The 17,834-nt window shown below is 37.9% G+C and overlaps 2 protein-coding genes across 2 annotated transcripts; one reads left to right on the top strand and one right to left on the bottom strand.

Moving 5' to 3' along the window:
• Positions 1-594: 594 nt before the first annotated feature.
• On the top strand, positions 595-3,672 carry LOC101298319 (F-box/kelch-repeat protein At5g42350-like). Its single transcript, XM_004300079.1, has 2 exons — positions 595-636; positions 1,526-3,672. Exon 2 carries the CDS (start codon positions 1,549-1,551, stop codon positions 3,211-3,213), a length of 1,665 nt encoding a protein of 554 aa, XP_004300127.1. The 5' UTR covers positions 595-636; positions 1,526-1,548; the 3' UTR covers positions 3,214-3,672.
• Positions 3,673-5,053: 1,381 nt separating this feature from the next.
• On the bottom strand, positions 5,054-8,311 carry LOC101298607 (U-box domain-containing protein 43-like). The gene is made up of 3 exons (XM_004300080.1): positions 7,757-8,311; positions 7,338-7,647; positions 5,054-6,829 (listed from the first exon to the last, which is right to left on the bottom strand). Exons 1-3 carry the CDS (start codon positions 8,309-8,311, stop codon positions 5,253-5,255), a joined length of 2,442 nt encoding a protein of 813 aa, XP_004300128.1. The 3' UTR covers positions 5,054-5,252.
• Between the last annotated feature and the right edge of the window lie 9,523 nt (positions 8,312-17,834).

The raw sequence follows: 17,834 nt of genomic DNA on the forward strand, positions 1-17,834 counted from the left end.
GAGAGAGAGAGGTGTAGTAAGTTTTGAGATCCGGTGAGATAAATGAGATAGATAGGTTAGTTGAATGAGATAAGGATAGAATTGTCTTTTACTTAAAAATCATTGAAATGGGCATGGACATAAGATTTTCATTCAAGTGGGCTTTGATTTGCCTGTTTTTGTGCATTTGGGCGTTTTCCCTTTCTTGGGAAAATGCCTATTTACACAGTATGAAATCAAATTCTGTTTGGTAATCAACAAAAATAAGAAAATAGCATAAAAAAACAAAAATAAGAAAAGATTATATAAAAAACATTATTCATACTCGAACAAAAATGGAGTGATTAAGAGTGATTGCGATTTGCGAGAGCTGAGACCACCACTTGTCGGAGCACAGCCACGACCAACCACCTCTCGAAATAGACCCATTTATATAAATCTCTTACCTTCTTTTTGGGTCACTTGCTTTATTTATTTAACAATCTCTTCTTCCCATTAAAAACTCCAAAATCTCATTCCCCCATCTAAAGAATCTATCTTTCTCACATTCATTGATAGCTTCTTTATCTCTTTCTCTCTTCCCTTTACTCTCTTTCCCATTATCGCCCAGATCGCTCTTCTCTCTCTCTCTCTCTGGCCAATGCCCTTATTTCCTTTGTAAGTTTTGCTCTTCCTTCTTTTCAGCTTTTCATTTCAATCCAACTTCATCTACTTGATTTCTCTGCAACCTCTACAGAGCTCTGCATATGTTTCTGTGAAAAATATGGTGCTAAATCTCATTAAGGGTATTGATTTCATTCAGCTGCAACCTTTATTAGGCAACCCAATTAATAAAGTTTGGTTCTTTTGTTTCAGTTGGATTTATGTGTTGTTATTGGAGGATTAGGTATAAGCAGAGATTATTGATTGTGTCATGGATTTCGTCTTGTTCATGTTGGAGTTGTTCGCTTTTCTTTTTGGTTTTGTATTGTTGTGTAGAATTATTTGGAAAATTAGTAATCTTTTGCTCTCCGTTTGGTTGCTGAGAAACCTGAGAAGGATCAAAGTAATGCACTTGTCATTGTGGTTTCATTTATTTTCTTTCCTTCTGTGAAGGTATCTAATTCTATGAATGCTGTAAATGCCAAGGTTTCAAATTTCTGGTTTTGTGATTGAATTGGAAGCTGTTATAGAGCCCATTTGTCCCCAACTCAGTTTTTTCAGATGTAATGTACTGAAAGGGGAAATGTATCGGCTTATTTTGTTTGTTCCACCTTTTTTGATGATATTGTTTGACTTTCCCCAAAACATGACTTATGTTGAGTATGTGGTACATGCTTTCATTGGTTATATTATGAGTAAGATGTGGAAAGTTGTAGATATGTGTTTTTACTTTCCTCAATTGGGAACGTATTCTTGATGAGTATCTTATGCATATATTTTCCATTCCACCAGGGTTCATGACTTCTGCATGACTGTATGCTTTAGTTTACCTATCAATGACTAAAGAGCAGAATGTATTTGGGGAGACTATCTGATGAAAAATCTCTTCGTCAAGATTTTGCAGCTTTGAGGGTGTCAAGGCGTCTGATGAGAAGTGTTAGCCAGAAAGTGAAGAAGAAGGGTCAGAAATCTGGAGAAGAGGAGGATGTCTTGAAGGGGATATCGTTGAGATGTCTTACCTTGTATGGTAGGGGTGGGGGGTGCAAAGTAGGCGCTGACACAGGTGATGAGTTTGGGGATCCAAGTACGAGGAGGAAGTCTAGTGCCAGTGATGAAGGAAAGGGATACAGACCTATATGTGGCACTGAGGAATCTGGGCTGGATTGCTTCTCATATGGGGTGAGGGAGCGATTTTGGAAGAAACATTACAGAAAGGAATTTGAGCTTGAAGAATCAATAAGACATAGCAGAATGCACATATTTCTTCCAGATGATATCCTGGAACTGTGCTTGGTGAGGCTCCCACTAACCAGTCTCATGACCGCCCGCCTTGTGTGTAAGAAATGGAAATGCTTGACTACTACTCCTCGATTTCTTCATATGAGACGGGAAGGTTCACATCGAAATCCGTGGTTGTTTCTGTTTGGTGCTGTCAAAAATGGTTATTGCTCTGGTGTGATACATGCGTTGGATGTGTCTTCAAACCAATGGCACGGGATAGATGCTGATATTCTAAAGGGAAGGTTCATGTTTTCTGTTGCTAGCATCCAGGATGATATTTATATTGTTGGAGGCTGTTCTAGCTTGAACAATTCTGGGAGGCTGGATAGGAGCTCATTTAAGACACACAGAGGGGTAATGATGTTTAGTCCCTTAACTAAGTCTTGGCGTAAAGTTGCATCTATGAAGCATGCAAGATCAACACCTGTATTAGGAGTTTCTGAGATCAGTCTTGATTTTTCAATCATTCAAAGCCACCACAATCGACAAGATAGGCGTATCCCCAGGTCACGGGTTGGTGGGGTGTCAGATGTTTATGAAGATCCTCACAGGTTGTCCCTGAGGCGTCAAAGCAGATATGCAGTTGACGGAAATGAATCTTCAATCTTGACCAGTCGAAGGTCATACAAGTTTATCAAACATAAAAATGATCACTCAGGCATGAAGGGTTATAGAAGATTTGTGCTCATTGCTGTAGGTGGTCTTGGACAATGGGATGAACCTTTGGATTCTGGAGAGATATATGATTCTGTATCAAATAAATGGACAGAAATTCAAAGGTTGCCTTTGGACTTTGGGGTCATTGCTTCTGGGGTTGTTTGTAACGGCATGTTTTATGTCTATTCTGAAACTGACAAACTTGCAGGATATGACATTGAACGGGATTTCTGGTTTGGGATCCAAACCAGTCCCTTCCCACCCCGTGTTCATGAATATTACCCAAAACTGGTATCTTGTAATGGCCGGCTGTTCATGCTCTCTGTCTTGTGGTGTGAAGGGGATGGTCAAATAGGCCGGAGAAACAAGGCTGTTAGAAAATTATGGGAGCTAGATCTCATGTATCTTAACTGGTATGAGGTCTCTGTGCATCCTGATGCTCCAATGGACTGGAATGCTGGGTTCATTGCAGATGGAAATCTGATATTTGGCATTGAGATGTTCAAAATATTTGGTCAAGTATTGGATTTTTTCACTGTATGTGATGTGTCTGACATGGGGATGAAATGGAGTCATATCTCAAGGAACCATGTTACTCGTGAACTGGATGCTTCTTCCTGCATGACAAAATCGATGGCTGTGCTGCATCTGTAAATTACAGATGACTGTATCCTCTGTATGTTCTAACTCACAGAAACAGGAAATTACACTCGTGAATGATGATCATGACCTCTCTCACAAGACCATTTTGGGGTGTACCTGCTGGCAAATCCAAGAGCCCACCATTTTTGGGGCGTACCTTCGTGTATCCTTTATTCTTTGGGTACAGTTGATGTGTCTCTTGGTGATATATTTCAGTGGAGTTCAGAAAACATTGAAGAACGTGATCTGGTATGCATATGCCCATCCTCATGTGCTCTTGGATGTAATTTCTTCTCCAACATGCAAATATTGATTCTGTAATTTAAGTCCGGCACCTTTGTTAATTTTCCACCTCATACTTTGAAACCAAATTGAATTTGTGTGCTCTTGTTGTTGTATTGAATTTTTATTGGTGGCTTTCTTGCAATAAAAGTATCAATATTTTCAGGCACTTGCCTTTTCACTGTAGGATCTTGGTATCTGGTACAAGATTGGTTGATTCAAAAGAGAGCAGCAGTTTAAAACACTGTTAATTTCAATTGGGAATTATATGTTGTACCTTTTTTGACATCCGATGCAATTGTTAGAAGGGATATTTGTAATTGTATTTTTCCAATAGAAGACACATTGCGACCTCTGCTGAGTGTCATGTGTTTGCATCATGATGAATGAATTGAACACGCCCTTCTGACTTTTCCTTGGACTGTAAGTGCTTGGTTAGCTCATCCTTTCTCTTATAAAGGCCCTCTCCAGAGCATTACTTCTTTTTACAGTTAGAGAAATAGACTGATTTTGCTACACATGTATCTTTCTTTCTTTGGTGACGTTCGAAACATTAATGCGATTGTGTATCAGGATTGCTTTGTCTTCTTGTCATGCAGCAAATGAGTATATTGCAGCAAGCAAGCCTGGGATTCCCATTCCAAGACAATTGCAACATCATACTTGCCTCTGAAGAATTGCACCACCTCTGAATGCCATTCGAATAAATACTGATGCATCATGGTTCAAAGACTCTTTTATGTGGAATATCAGCAATTCCTCGTGATTCAAATGGTCGGTTGGTTGGTGGCAGTCTGGCAGAGCAATAAAGATGATGACCCCTTCTGCATTGGCTGCAAAAGCTTTGGCTATTAGAGTTAGAGAAGCTGTGTATCTTGCGAACACTTTCTGATTGCAGATTTGCAGCACATTTTCATTTCTTCTGATTCTCAAGATATTATCAACTCTCTTAGACGAAATCCCCCTGGATTGAAAGTCCGTCATCTCCTTTTAACCTGGCATTTCAACTGGTCGTGGATCAGTAGAAAGGCATATAAAGTGGCACGTTGTTGCTTCTCTAGTCTGCAGTGGGAGGTATCCACCTAACTGGGACCAGCAGCCTCTTCTCCTTAGCTGAAGTTCTTGTGCTTATGGTACCTGGTCCTCCTCTCTTGTCGAGGCTGTTGCTTGTGTTTGTTGTTCTTTCAAGGGTTGTTTTTCCCCTTGTGGTTTAATATTAATCCCCAATTCCCAATAAAAGAAACGGAAATGGTTAGCAAGTACAAAATTCTATTACCCTAGAATCCCTAGATCTAATTAAAGACACCTCTCTAGGATACTTGGAGGTGAAATGACAGTCCACCAGCGGGACCGATCCCCACCGGTGGGGATACGGCATGGCCTATGTAGAGAACGTAAGCCATATTTCCATCTGCGGTTCTTGTTTTTGGTCACAAGCAAAAAGAACATAACACACCTTTAAACAGGTGCATCAAGCACGCTTAGTGACATGGGGAGGAGAACAACAGAGTTCAAAACATGGTATGCAAATAATATTCAACCTACTAAAAGAAATTATCTCAAAACATACAAAACTATTAAACCAATAAGAGATGAATTCCACCCCCCCCCCCCAAGTTTCCCAATGCTACACAAGATGTAGTTCATGAACAAAAACCAAAGTTAATGGTTATTTCCTCCTTACGAACAAATGAACAACTTTGAAAACAAATCTGTATACAGCAATATATACCCTCCCATTTGCAGCTTTGCAAACCACTAGAAGCTTGCTATCCTACATTTGGAAACACTCCAGAGAAGTTTGGTAACCTGTCAACATGCTTCAGAGCACGTTCAGCAATCTGTCGGGTTCGATAGTCACCATGCTGGAATGCATCAACAAGTGCAGTACTCACATTTGGATCTCCAGATACTTCATAGGCTATCTCATCACTCCGCAAGAGTCTTTCAACTACCCAAACTGCTCTCCTCCTCAGATTCTCTGTCCGTTTCTCTAATAACACATCCAGAATGGGTCTGACTCCCTCTGCTTCACACAACACTAAAACCCCTTGTTCGAGATCAACACCATCATCCAACAAAGTAGACAATGCTGCAAGGGCTGCTTCGACCACCTTCTCATTTGTGTGGTCAAGAAGAGCTACCAGTTTGTCCACAGCCTGTCCTTCCAAGAGACAAAAACTTTCTCTAAGCGAGCACATCCCACGGTGAAGCCGACATAGTCCATTTATGGTAGGTTGCTTACCAAAGCATGGGAAAATTGAGCCACAAACACCAGGGGTAGGCAACTCCGGAAACCTTGTCAAATTTTTGGATTCTTCTGATAAGTTCTCCAATGCTGCAGCAGAACTCATCTGTACATTGTCCAGTCCATTGGATTGAAGAAGTTCAATGAAAAGGGCAGCAACATTAAGCTCACGGCAGAGTGCAACTGCAGCTTGCTCATCAGCCAAAACAAGCGTAACCCTTGCTAGAACCCGTACAAGGCCTTCTAAAAATGGTGTGACAAAGCGGCCCCCCTTAGTCCCTCCTTGTCGGATCTTAACTACTCTGGAAAACACCAGCTGGAAGGCACCTTCATCTAGCATTTGTCGGGCAAGTCCCAGATCCCTCTCTGGAAGTTCAGCCAAGAGGCCAATGGCTGCTGCTTGCTCTTCAGTGATTGAAATATTTTCTGATATCACTTTAATCAGGCTGCCAAGTTGGCCCACTGTGCCACGTAGAGCATCAGCTAGTTCCTGACCCAAGTCTGGGGAGAGGTTCTGGAGAAGTTTAATGGAAGGCACACGCAACTCCTTTTGTGGAGCTTCAATAAACTGCACCAAACTAATAATGGCGCCAGAGCTTTTAATGGCGGAAACAACACTCAGAACTGTAGAGGGAGAGCTAGTGAGTCCAACAAGAACCTGAAGAAGCTTGCATGAGATTGCTGGTCCTGTGTTGCTAATTAGATGTAGCAGGTTATGGACTATGTCTTCTGAGACTAGTGTTTGGTCATCAGGTCCAACTAATATCGAATCAAAGTCACACTCAGAGATAACAATATTAGCAAGAATTGTTGCAGCAACCTCTTTAAGTCGCATAGGAAGTTGATGAGGGCCAACAGTAAAGAGGTCTTTGACCAGAGAAGGAAGTATCCCTGCTTCTATCAGTACCTTGGCACTTGCCTCACAAGATGAAATTTGGTTAAGAGCTTTCAAGGCAGCTTCTCTTGACTGCATATTACCACTTCTCATAATATTGATCAAAGATGAACCCAGACTTTTAGCCACCAGGACCTTGACATCATTATCCAAAACTAATTCACCAAGGAAATTAGACATTGATAACTTAGTTTCTGGAGGGCCTGCAATCACAATTAACGAAACAAGTTGATGCTTCACATTTCAACGAGAGAACATATTATGAGGAAGATAAAACAGGAGTATCCTGGTTTAAATTACCAAAAAAAAATTTAAAAAAATGAATGAACAAGTACAGCTCAAATTTAAACCATTAGTCTGACGAATTTTCAAATAATTCCTTAATAAATATAACACCGAAGTACTTAGTCAGATATGGCAGAGATGTAACAATTGGCACAGGAGTTAGCCCAAGAAGTTAGGAAATGGACAACTACAGAACTATCACGGTAAAATCTAATGAAAAGTTTTCCCATAAGAAGAATGCTATTCAAAATCAAGAGGACTTTCTAATTTTCTTCTGAATGCAAGGAAGAAATGCTATCTACCCTATTTACAGCTATGGTCTGTTTACTGTGAGAGAAGTTAGCCAAGGAGTATTTTGCCTCCTTGTTGTCCTGCATTTAGAAACACATTGAGAAAAAGCATCAAGTATAAGAGAAGTGCAAGTACCTTCAAGAATTTGTGTCAGAAGAGGCTGCAGTCTACCATTTTCTGCCATCTGTAGCACGTTGTTCTCACATTTCTCCAGATTCTCTAGTGTTTTCTCAGCTTTCTCAACAGTCAAAATGTTATCTGACTTGCTGCTTGTCATTCCAACCAACATAAGAATTGCTCCGGGAATTGAACCAATCTTCTCACATAGGGCTTCGGATTTGGATAGTTCATATAGCAACGAGACAGCTTCCTCCCTCTCCTTAGATTGCTCATGAGACAAGAACTTCACTATTGAGCGTACGGTGTCCCCATCTGCCAATATTTCCTATGATCAAAGAAAATTTAATGAGAGGCTCTATTATAGCAAATATACAAGGAAACCAGAAAAATTTATTTGGAAAAGAGGAAAAGTGAAACGTACAGAACTACCTTACCTTATTTTCAGAATCGTCCTCCACAACAATTCGTAGGGTGTCCAAAGATTTACACCTAACTCTACGACTGCTGCTCTTCATCATGTCAATGATCATGGGTAACAGTCCGGCATTTCGTGCAATGTGCTTATTTGATCTGCTTTTCTTGCAGATTTGCTGGACATACTCCAAGGCCAAAAGAATATCACCTTCTGAACTGCTCAAATTTAGTGATTTACGAGCCATATCAAGCTGAGCGGCTTCATTCCTAGCACTCCACTCTTCAATGGTGTTTCGCAAAGCTATGCTAGGCTTCAAATCAGTGCTTTTTAGATCTTTTAGTGTGAGTGGACACTGTAAGCTCCTTCCACTCTCCCTGCACTCCCTGAACCAATTTTCAATTGCTTCGCGCTCAAAAGTTTGCCCATTTTCTAAAGTAACGGGGTCGCGCATAACTTGCTTGGTTAAAGGGCAAAAGAATGAATCATAAATAGGCTCAATGTGCAGTCTCTCAAATCTATAGCTGTCATCTGACTGGCTGCCGGTGTCATAATTCCCATGCCAGCTTTCAGCCATCTCAGCTAATCACCAACTACAACATAACAATATAGCACACATATAAACCCAATTGCCAGTAATTGTAAATCACTCAACTAAATCAATTTGAAACTAATAGACAATCATAAGAAATTAGTGAGAAGTGATCCAAGTTTGCTGTACTTACACGAACATTACAGATAAAAACAATAAAAGGGATGCAACTTAAACAGGAAATCTGTCAAGCAATACCCTATTAGAGAGTTTAGACCCATGAATTTGAAGGCATAATATATAATTTCATATCCTAATGTCTGGCAGACCATCAAAATGTAATCAATCAACCACTTGATGTCATCTCCTAGGAAATAGTAAAATTGATTCCCACTGAATAACAAATGGTATAAGAAGCATCGATTAAACTAACAATGGAATGGGTAATAAGATGAAGTACAACAACAGCGCAAATCTAAATCTTATAACAAAGAGTGGATACAGATTGGTCAAAGTAGTATGTCTTTGTTTCAGGTAATCTAATTACAATATAACACATGCTTCAATCAAATAGAGCTACAATCAAAGAAGAAGCATACCTTTGTTTACAGAGACTTGTAGTCAAAGTTGGTGTTGGCCCAATTGAATCCCAATTCAGGTCATCAGAGTATAAGTGCAGAGATACGAGCAGAGGAGGACAGAAAGCTCATCTTGTTCCATGGACATTAGGGTCGTGTTTGGTTTGTGACGGTAAATGGTGGGGAGAAGTTGGGTTGAGATTTGAGGCAAAACCCAAAGAAACCCAAAAGGAAGGGGGGAGGAGGAGGCCTTGGTGGCAACAGAGAGAGAGAGAGAGAGAGAGAGAGAGCAACAACAAGGAAGCGAGGAAGGAGAGAAGAAAAAGAAGAAATCATTTGTGGGTTGTTGTTTGCTTCTATGTGTAAATGAAATTGTAGAGAGAGAGAAAGTTGGTTGACTGAGAGAATAGTCTTTTCTTTCTCTCTCTACAAAACACACTGAAGCAACTCCCTCAGTTTCACCAGCCGCCGACCCCATTTACCCGCGCGGGTACCAACTGTTTTTAACTACAAAACACTACCCGACAATATTTCATTTCACAATTCAGTCCACAACAATTTCACTTAAACAATTTAGTCCTATTCCACAAAAAAAAAAAAAAATTATTTTTATGTTTATTTTTATTTTTACTTTACTTTACTTTACTTTACTTTACTTTACTTTACCAAATAAGTCTAAGATTTACTATCCTAAGAACTAGCCTTCAACATGTCATCTTTTCACCTAACGACACCTTGTCTTTCTGGTTACTTATCTTGGCAGAATCACTGTTGTCTTAGTATAGTAAAACTTCCTAGCACTTACTTAACAAAGTAATTTTAACAAGCAAAACATAGGAATTATAAAACACTCAACAAACTTAATTATCTTAGACATTGATATTTTTGTGACGGATTATAGGACACAAGATAGAATTCATTTATTCAAACATGAATACAAATATAAAATCCAGAGCCTCGCTCTTAGGTAAACAGCTAGCTGATTACCCGATAAAGGATGAAAACATCTGAATTTGGACATTTGCTATAAGTATATATATATAGCTTAGGGAAAATTCTAGTATGAGTTAATGCATAGTATACATCAACTTTTTTGAATATTTTTGACCGTTGGATGTAATAAAACTATGAATATATCTAACGGCCTAGATTATTCAATATTCGTAACTTGTTTACCCGGTAGCATGTAAATTCTTTTTTTTCTTTTTCGAAATTATATCTTATATATTGTATATACAGCACTCCACACCAGATGATTACAGCACACCACACAATAAACACTCTATTATTCTCACACTATACTAGACAACTGTATTCTGGCTATCTTACTTCTTGAGAACGGTTAAGAGAATTTCTATCTCAAGTTTCTGATTCATGTCTTCCTCCAGACGCCTAAGGCTCCTTATATAGGGAGCGACACTTAAACTAAAAAAAAAAAACACCTATAGAGGAATCTTATCCTGATAACTTTACTTTTGAAAAAGTAAAGTCTTTTGTCTTCATGCGTCGGCAGCCACTCAGCTTCTTTTGAAAAGAAAAGTTGTTTGTCCTGATACGTCGGCAACCGCTCATTTTTCCAACATATTTACTATGTTGTGATACTCTTCTGGATCTTCCTCATATCCTGCTGAAAAGTTGGGACCACTGTTTTCCCAATCACATGCAGTGTCATCTTTTTCATCATCCAGGTCTGAATCAAAAGGATGAGAAATCTTATACTTTTCATTCTTCTCAACTTTCTCTAGCCATGTGGTGGTAGCCAGAATGCAATCAACTTCTTTCCTCATAAGAGCTGTGAAAAAGTCACAGTTCTCTAGTGGAGGATGATTATAGCAAGTGACCATTATTTTTTCTCTATTTGCCAAAATACTTGAATCATAGTCTCTTAAGACCACATCCTTGATATTAGCTATTGTCATAGCTTTCATCCACGGGATGCTTTGATTTGGTCTACCATTGCCATCTGCAACAGTTGGTTTCTGAACAGGACTTTGGATTAACCTGACAAAATGATGAGGAGAGATGTAATTTGTTTATCCATCTACTACCGTCCATTATGGAGGAGTAGAGATGAATTTTAATCTCAAGATGCATCCATCAGGTCTAATGTTCTTAACAGTTTCAGATATTATATCTGGAAATCCATTCAAATCTTCATTAGTTTTTGTCCAAAGGTTATGAACAAAACCATTTTCCACAAGCCACAACTTGTGTTTTTGAGGATGCTCAACTTGAACATCAACCAAGTATCTCCCATAATATGGGCCAGGAACTACTGATAATGTTCTTGGAAGAACATCTTTACCTTCTCCTAAGAGATTATGAAACTTATACCATTTAGATTCTTTTAGTGCTAGCATTGGAATTTTAGCACTTTCAGGATTTTCAAGGTAAACAGCCTTAAAATTTCCTGCTTGATTTTATGCTTGTACGCCTTTGTCCTTTGTATGGAATCCATATAGTTTTTATGTCAAGGCTTTAAGTGTCTGAAGCAAATGAGCTTCGTTCTCTTCATAGAAAGCATGCAGAATATTATCAATAATAATCTTCTGCTTCAAGGCCAATAGTCTTTCTGTCCTGAAAACTGGTTTCTGAAAGATCTTCAAAGGTTGATCATGAATAACCCTCTTCCTAGTGACTAAAGGTGACTTTGTTGCCTTAAAAAAGGCGATTCTACTTTTTGGCAAAGCAACAGCCATAAACGGACTTGATATGCCTTTACCGTCTGCCGTTTGAGACGGGCTAGCCGGTCTTTTCCCCTGAGACCGGTCAGCCTTTCGGACACAGCAAGAACTCATGTGCGAGTTTTTCTTCGTCAGAAGTAACTGACTGATCTGCATCTTTTTTAGAATGGTCTGAAAACTCATCTCATCCTTGATCTAGTCTTGGCTTGATTCTTTCCGAAGGCTGGCTTGATTCAGCAGCTCCATAAGAAACAATGTATTGATAACCTGGTCCGTCATGGAGAGGTCCTACGGTTTTATCACCGCTCTTAGATCTTTCCCAAATCTTCTTCTCCTCTGATACCGGTTTCCGACTTCTTGGATTGCGACCTTCTCTTTCGAACATCGTCATTTCTCTTGTAAGAGCGTCAGGCAAATAGTTCTTGTCACCTGCAACCATTTCAACATCATATTCATATTGGGTTAAAAACATTTTCCATCTCAGAACTCTTCCTCTATCAGCAGCATCAGTTAATTTGTAATTTTTGAAATTTTTAACTCTTTTGTTATCAGTTCTTACTACAATAAGAATGTCTCGGCACCCTTAATGCTTTTAATTAAGGCAAGGACTTCCTTGTCTCCAGTAGAATAGTTTAACTCTGCTGTGTTAGACTTTCCAGATAGAAATTTACAAATCTTTTCATTATTTGTATCTGGAGCAACAGCTAACACAACTCCTGTCCAGTAATAATCATTTGCATCTGTTTGCAAGATGATCAAATCTCCTTCTTCGGGTAACTGTAAAGGAGGAAGGTTTTTTGTTAAATTTTTAATTTTTCTGACAGTATTACTATCATCTTCTGTGAAAGACCATTTCTTTTTAGAACTTGTTTTTGGAGAGAGAAGTGTAGTGAGACCACTGACTTGCGGAATAAAGTCTATCGCAAAATTAACAACTCCCATAAATCTTTACAAAGATTTTGCATCAGGGATATTGTCTGGAAATTGACTGATTTTCTTAACAATGTGCTCTTGGAGACGAATCTCTCCATCCTTAACATGAATGCCAAGGAAATTAATTTCTCCTTTTATAAGGTGAATCTTCTTTTGTCCAAGGATGATTCCCTTCTAGACAATAAGTTTACACACCTGTTCTAGGTGCTTTAGATGTTCATTCATAGTTTTAGAGAAGACAAGAATGTCATCTATATAAACTATGCAGAAATCTGAATAAGGTTTGAAGATATTATCCATTTTCCTTTGGAAAATAGACGGGGCCTGCTTAAGACCAAATGGCATAACTAACCATTCGTAATGCCCTTGAGGAGTTCCAAAGGATGTTAAAGCTATGGAATTAGGATGCATTTTCACCTGCCAAAAGCCTGATTTTACATCAAACTTAGAGAAGATTTTTGCTCCTTTAAGCCTGTTGATGAGAACTCTCACCTGAGCTATTTGATAACCGTCTTTAACGGTCTTTTTATTTACATTCCTGTAATCAATCACCATTCTGGCTTTTCCTCTTAATTATTCTGCATGATTTCTTACCAAAAAGGCTGGGGCATGATGAAGACTGTTTGAAGGCCTTATATTATTAACTTCTTTTCCAGAAGTTCTTGGATCTGATTCTCCATTTTTTTTCTATCTTCTTCCCTATAATGAGGGATGGCCTTAACATGGCAAATAGCATTTGCATCATGCATTTTTAGCTGACAGTATATTGGGTCTTTTTCCCAATACAGTTGAGGCTCTTCACTGATTACTGGTTTCAGCAATTTTTCTATTTCCGTGAGAGTTGGTATTTTCTTTTGTTCTACTTTGTTAGCATATACCTTTAGGTTATGCTCTCTGATGTATTCTTCTTCTCCATCAGAACTCTCATTGTTAGAAATTTGATATTCAGAATTTTCCTCTGAATCAGAGTCTTCTAAACTTGTTGCTTCATTCACCAATATCTCACTATGCCCTTTAAGCTGTTCTTGTAGCAACAAAACTGGCTTTAAAATTGGCTTATAATCACCACTCTTCGCTGGCGATTTCTGATATTGGTCGGTAAATCATTTACCACTAGTAACGCATACTGCGTCTATTAATCGGGATTCCCAATAGAATTTTTTGTTTTTCTCAAACCCAATCATTTCTGGAGTTTGAATTACTGTTTGTTGAAGAAGAAAGTCATTTCCAATCAACAAATCAGCTGTCTGGCCTTCACACTGCCAGAGAATCTTGATGGTAAAATTTTCTCCTCCTAAGGATATTTTTACATTTCGCGCCATTGTATCCATAACTATGTTATTTTCTTCCATTGCAACTCCAGTAACTGTTCTTGGAGATTTTTCCCAATATTCTTCAGGGATTGCATATCTTTTAGCAAGACTGAACCCTGAACCAGTATCTACAAATACATGTAGATGATACTTCTTGTAATTGGGAAACTTCAAACCTATAGTAATATAATTACTATATATGCTTGTCTGGACTGGTATTACTTGCGCTTGCTCTATTGGAGCATCAAGTAATTTTAAAAAAGGATTGACCTTTCTTACAACAGTTATGGGATCAAGAGGATTATCATTTGCCAGACCAAGTATTGGATTATTACTTATAGGATTGAGAGAATCAAGAGATTCCTTGATTCTTTGTTCTTGCTTAATGAAGTTACAAACTTCATCGTTTTTATATCTTCTTCGAGATTCTTCTTCTTCAAAACCTTCTGAAGAACTTTCCGTCTCGCTATCTGATGGGAACTCAAGAGAATATATTGATTCATTCTCTTCATCAGAATATGCGACTTCAAAGCCTTTTAGATTAGCATACTCTATTGCTTCATTATATTCAGCAATTAAGGCTTTAGAATTTCTTTTGTCCTTTTTAGGACACTCATTTGCATAATGTCCCTCTGCTTTGCAAAGCCAACATCTGCATTTCTTTACTTCTCTAGAAAACAAATTAGTTTTCTTTTTTCTTTTGAAAAATCTCTTTCTAGGAGAAGTTTGAGAAGATTGTTCTTTCTTATATCTAGGCATTTCCTGAACTTATATTTCGTTTTAGAAGCAAATTTTGTATCATGCTTGGTGCTAGAGAACTTCCTTCTGTGCTTTCTTTTTGTAGGAATATGACATTCTCATTGTGTTGGAGTATCCAATATCTTTAGACACATATTCTCAACTCCTCCGAGTTGCTTCTTGGCACTTTTGGATTTTCTGTTCTCTGTGCATTGCTTTCTTAGGAGATCCCTAACTCTTTCTGCAATTCCTCTTACAGTAAAGTACTGAAGAGGGTTTTCTTCTAAGGACTGTGCCACTGCATCGTTCCAGGGTTCTAGCAACTTTCTATAATATGTTCTGATGAGATCATCATTCTCAATATCTCCAATGGTGCAGAAGTAATTTTGGAACTCATTGGTATATTCCTCAAAGTATCTCATGTTACAAATACTCATTTCTGAATATTTGCTTTCGCTCTTTCTTTAGACTACTCGCTATGCCTAGTGATATCTCCACAGAATTGCGCGTAGATTGGTACTGGAAAGTCTAAAGGATTATTAGTCTGAGCTAACTTGCTTGCCCAATCAGTCCATTGAGAACTTCTTTTGAAAGACTGATACCACTTATGAACTATTCCAATTAAGGTTGACTCATAATATGCATGGGCATCCTCATAGGCAAATTTTGATAACACTAGAGCCTGAGTTAGCTTTAAACTAGCTACCTAGTTATCTATTGTCCTTCTTTTATCTCCTACCTGGTCTAAATCCAGATAAACCCCTCTTTCGGACACTGATTGTCCCCATTTGGGTTCTATAGGGATATATTTCTGAGAACTTCGTTCTCCAATTCTTTCTGTAGGAGCTTGTCCTTTTGGAAGTTTGATATTCTTTTCTCGAATGATCTTAGTGGGATGGTTTGTAATCTTCTGTATTACGGTATGCCCACTTTCTGGAGGAACTTGTCTCTCTCTTTCTTCTGTATCCATAGAGGATGAACTTGGAGGCTCATCTTTTGCTGCTTGATAAGGAAGAATCTTCCTTTTATTCTTTCCAATTTGAATTTGAGAAATTTCATTCATGATTTTCTCTAATTCTTCTATGGATTCACAAGTTTCAGCTTGTGCATACAAGCTTTTTAATTCTCCTGCTCTAAGCATTTTCATAGGTCTTTTAGTATCTTTTTCCTCAAATATTTCTTCATGAAAGATAGATTTAGTTCTAGAAGAACTAGCTTCTTCATAATTAGCAAATGAATGCCTATAAAACTGTAAGCTTATCTTTTCTCCCATGTCTTCATAAATTGAAACATTAGAGCTTTCAAGCTGTCTGACATGAGAGGTCAAATTCCATTCTCTTGGGAATGTTACTTCATGCCATCTTGTGACATGTTTTTGTTGAGCATTATTTTTTGGATTGGTGAGCACAGATGTAGTAATCCCAGGACTATTCAAAAACCTGGTATTAGGAGTTACATTTGAACTCATTAACTTATAATAAATTCGATAATCTATCGCAAGTTACATCATTCCTTCTTTCATATAAATCTCATCTGTCTTAATTCTCAATCTTAGACAGTGAGCAACATCTCTGAGATGTGTTGTGAAGTTTGGAAACACATTGAAATATGCAACTTGGTTGTACAAGGAAGCTTCTACCGTTCCTAACAGACTTTTCTTAAAATATGTTATTCTATCGTCTTGTAAGACACATAGAACAGAACAGTCAATACCATCTCTGGCTAAGAGTTTTATTTCTACCTGGACTGCTCCAATATGCATATAGGAATATTTTTTCTGGAAAGCTTCGTTTACTTCTTTCAGAGTTATCAATTTGATATCTGTTTCTCCACCTGTGGCTAGAACAGTTACCTCAAGAATCTTAAATCTGTGAGAATCCATAATGAAAGATCCCTTCTTATAGATCTTGTTAAATTTAAATCTAGGCGCAAATGCTTCTCGCACACTAGATTCAATTTCATTATACTCAAATTCTTGAGCGTTTATTAATTGTACTGGAACTGTGTTCCTTTTACTGAGGATTCTACTTAACATCTTCATATCTCTCTTAGTTGCAGATTTTGATGTTTTTGCTGCATTCCACTCCAGAAGCTTTGGTTCACTAAACCTTAGCCTTCCTTCTCCTATTGGTGAGGATGGGGGAGGTATAATGATTCTACTAGCCACGTTTTGAGCTAGTGTTTCTTCATTTATCCTCTCATAACTCTCTCCTTCCTTCATCTTTTCTACAATTTTTTGTAGATTTGAGATCTTGTTGTGTAATTCTCGAAATTGAACTTCGAGGTCAATACTTATCTCTTATAGATAAGCGATACTATAATTTTGCTGATGAATTATTGCTTCCACGTTTTCAGCAAGTTTTTATGTAGGACGATGAAAGCCAATAGCTTTAGCATCTTCCTTTTTTACTTTTAGATCAACTCTTTGATTCATCCTATTCTGGATATAAGAGTTTCTAAAAGCTTTTTCAGGTTTTTCTGAGTTTCTCTTAGTTCCACTGCTTGTTGATGAATATTGTTTGCAAAATTCTCAGTGCGAACTAACTTTCTCTCAATATCTATTAGATATTGTTTTTTTTAGATAATCTAGCTTGACATCAAGCCTACCAACTTTTGAATTTATTTCCTCAAGTTGATTAATCCGTAGATTAAATCTCTCGAGTTGTTCTGTAACCTTTTCAGATGTCTTATCCCTAGATAAATGATCTAAGAACTCGATTAAGCTTGGTCTTGATGGATCAAGCTCTTCTACTCCGATTTCTCTTTGGAGATGAATATGTTCGTCGTAGAGCGTATTTAATATTCTACAAACGTATTCAAAGGAGTACTGATTTTCTTGAATGTGCCTTGAATGACAACACGCTTCCCACTTGTCAGTGCCTTTTGTAGTACAAAAGGACTGATAATTTTTAAGTTTGGATTCTCTCTTGTTAGTCAAGAGAAGCCAACTTTATGGCATAAGCCTTTTTCTTTCACCTGTTTTTGAGCCAAGCAGGCTCTGATACCAGCTATGGCGGATCTAACCGATGCTCAAAAAATCAATAGGTTTTTGGTCTTGTTCAAAAGTTTCTTGAAGAACTTCAATTTCTAGGAAGCTTATCTCTTCTTTCTTTTAATTTTCTAAATTTTTCTCTTTCTTCGCAATTCCTTATATGATTGTTTAGCTTCTGCTAAATATTCTAATCTTGTAGCAATATATTCTCCAATGATGAAAAATTAACTGTCTACCTTTGAGTATAGAGGATAGATTTAAATATTTACATTATGATAAATAAAAAAATTTCTAGACCCACCATGCTCCATCAAAAATTATTACTGAAAG

This window comes from Fragaria vesca, linkage group LG5 (assembly GCF_000184155.1).
Source record: "Fragaria vesca subsp. vesca linkage group LG5, FraVesHawaii_1.0, whole genome shotgun sequence".
Taxonomy (NCBI): domain Eukaryota; kingdom Viridiplantae; phylum Streptophyta; class Magnoliopsida; order Rosales; family Rosaceae; genus Fragaria; species Fragaria vesca.

Excerpts from the sequence above, each read along its gene's own strand:
- LOC101298607 (XM_004300080.1), bottom strand. The coding sequence starts at position 8,311 with ATGGCTGAAAGCTGGCATGGGAATTATGACACCGGCAGCCAGTCAGAT. Across the intron at positions 7,648-7,756 it reads AGGACGATTCTGAAAATAAG|GAAATATTGGCAGATGGGGA; the intron begins GTAAGGTAGTTC and ends CTTTGATCATAG. Across the intron at positions 6,830-7,337 it reads TCTGACACAAATTCTTGAAG|GCCCTCCAGAAACTAAGTTA; the intron begins GTACTTGCACTT and ends TTGTGATTGCAG.
- LOC101298319 (XM_004300079.1), top strand. The coding sequence starts at position 1,549 with ATGAGAAGTGTTAGCCAGAAAGTGAAGAAGAAGGGTCAGAAATCTGGA.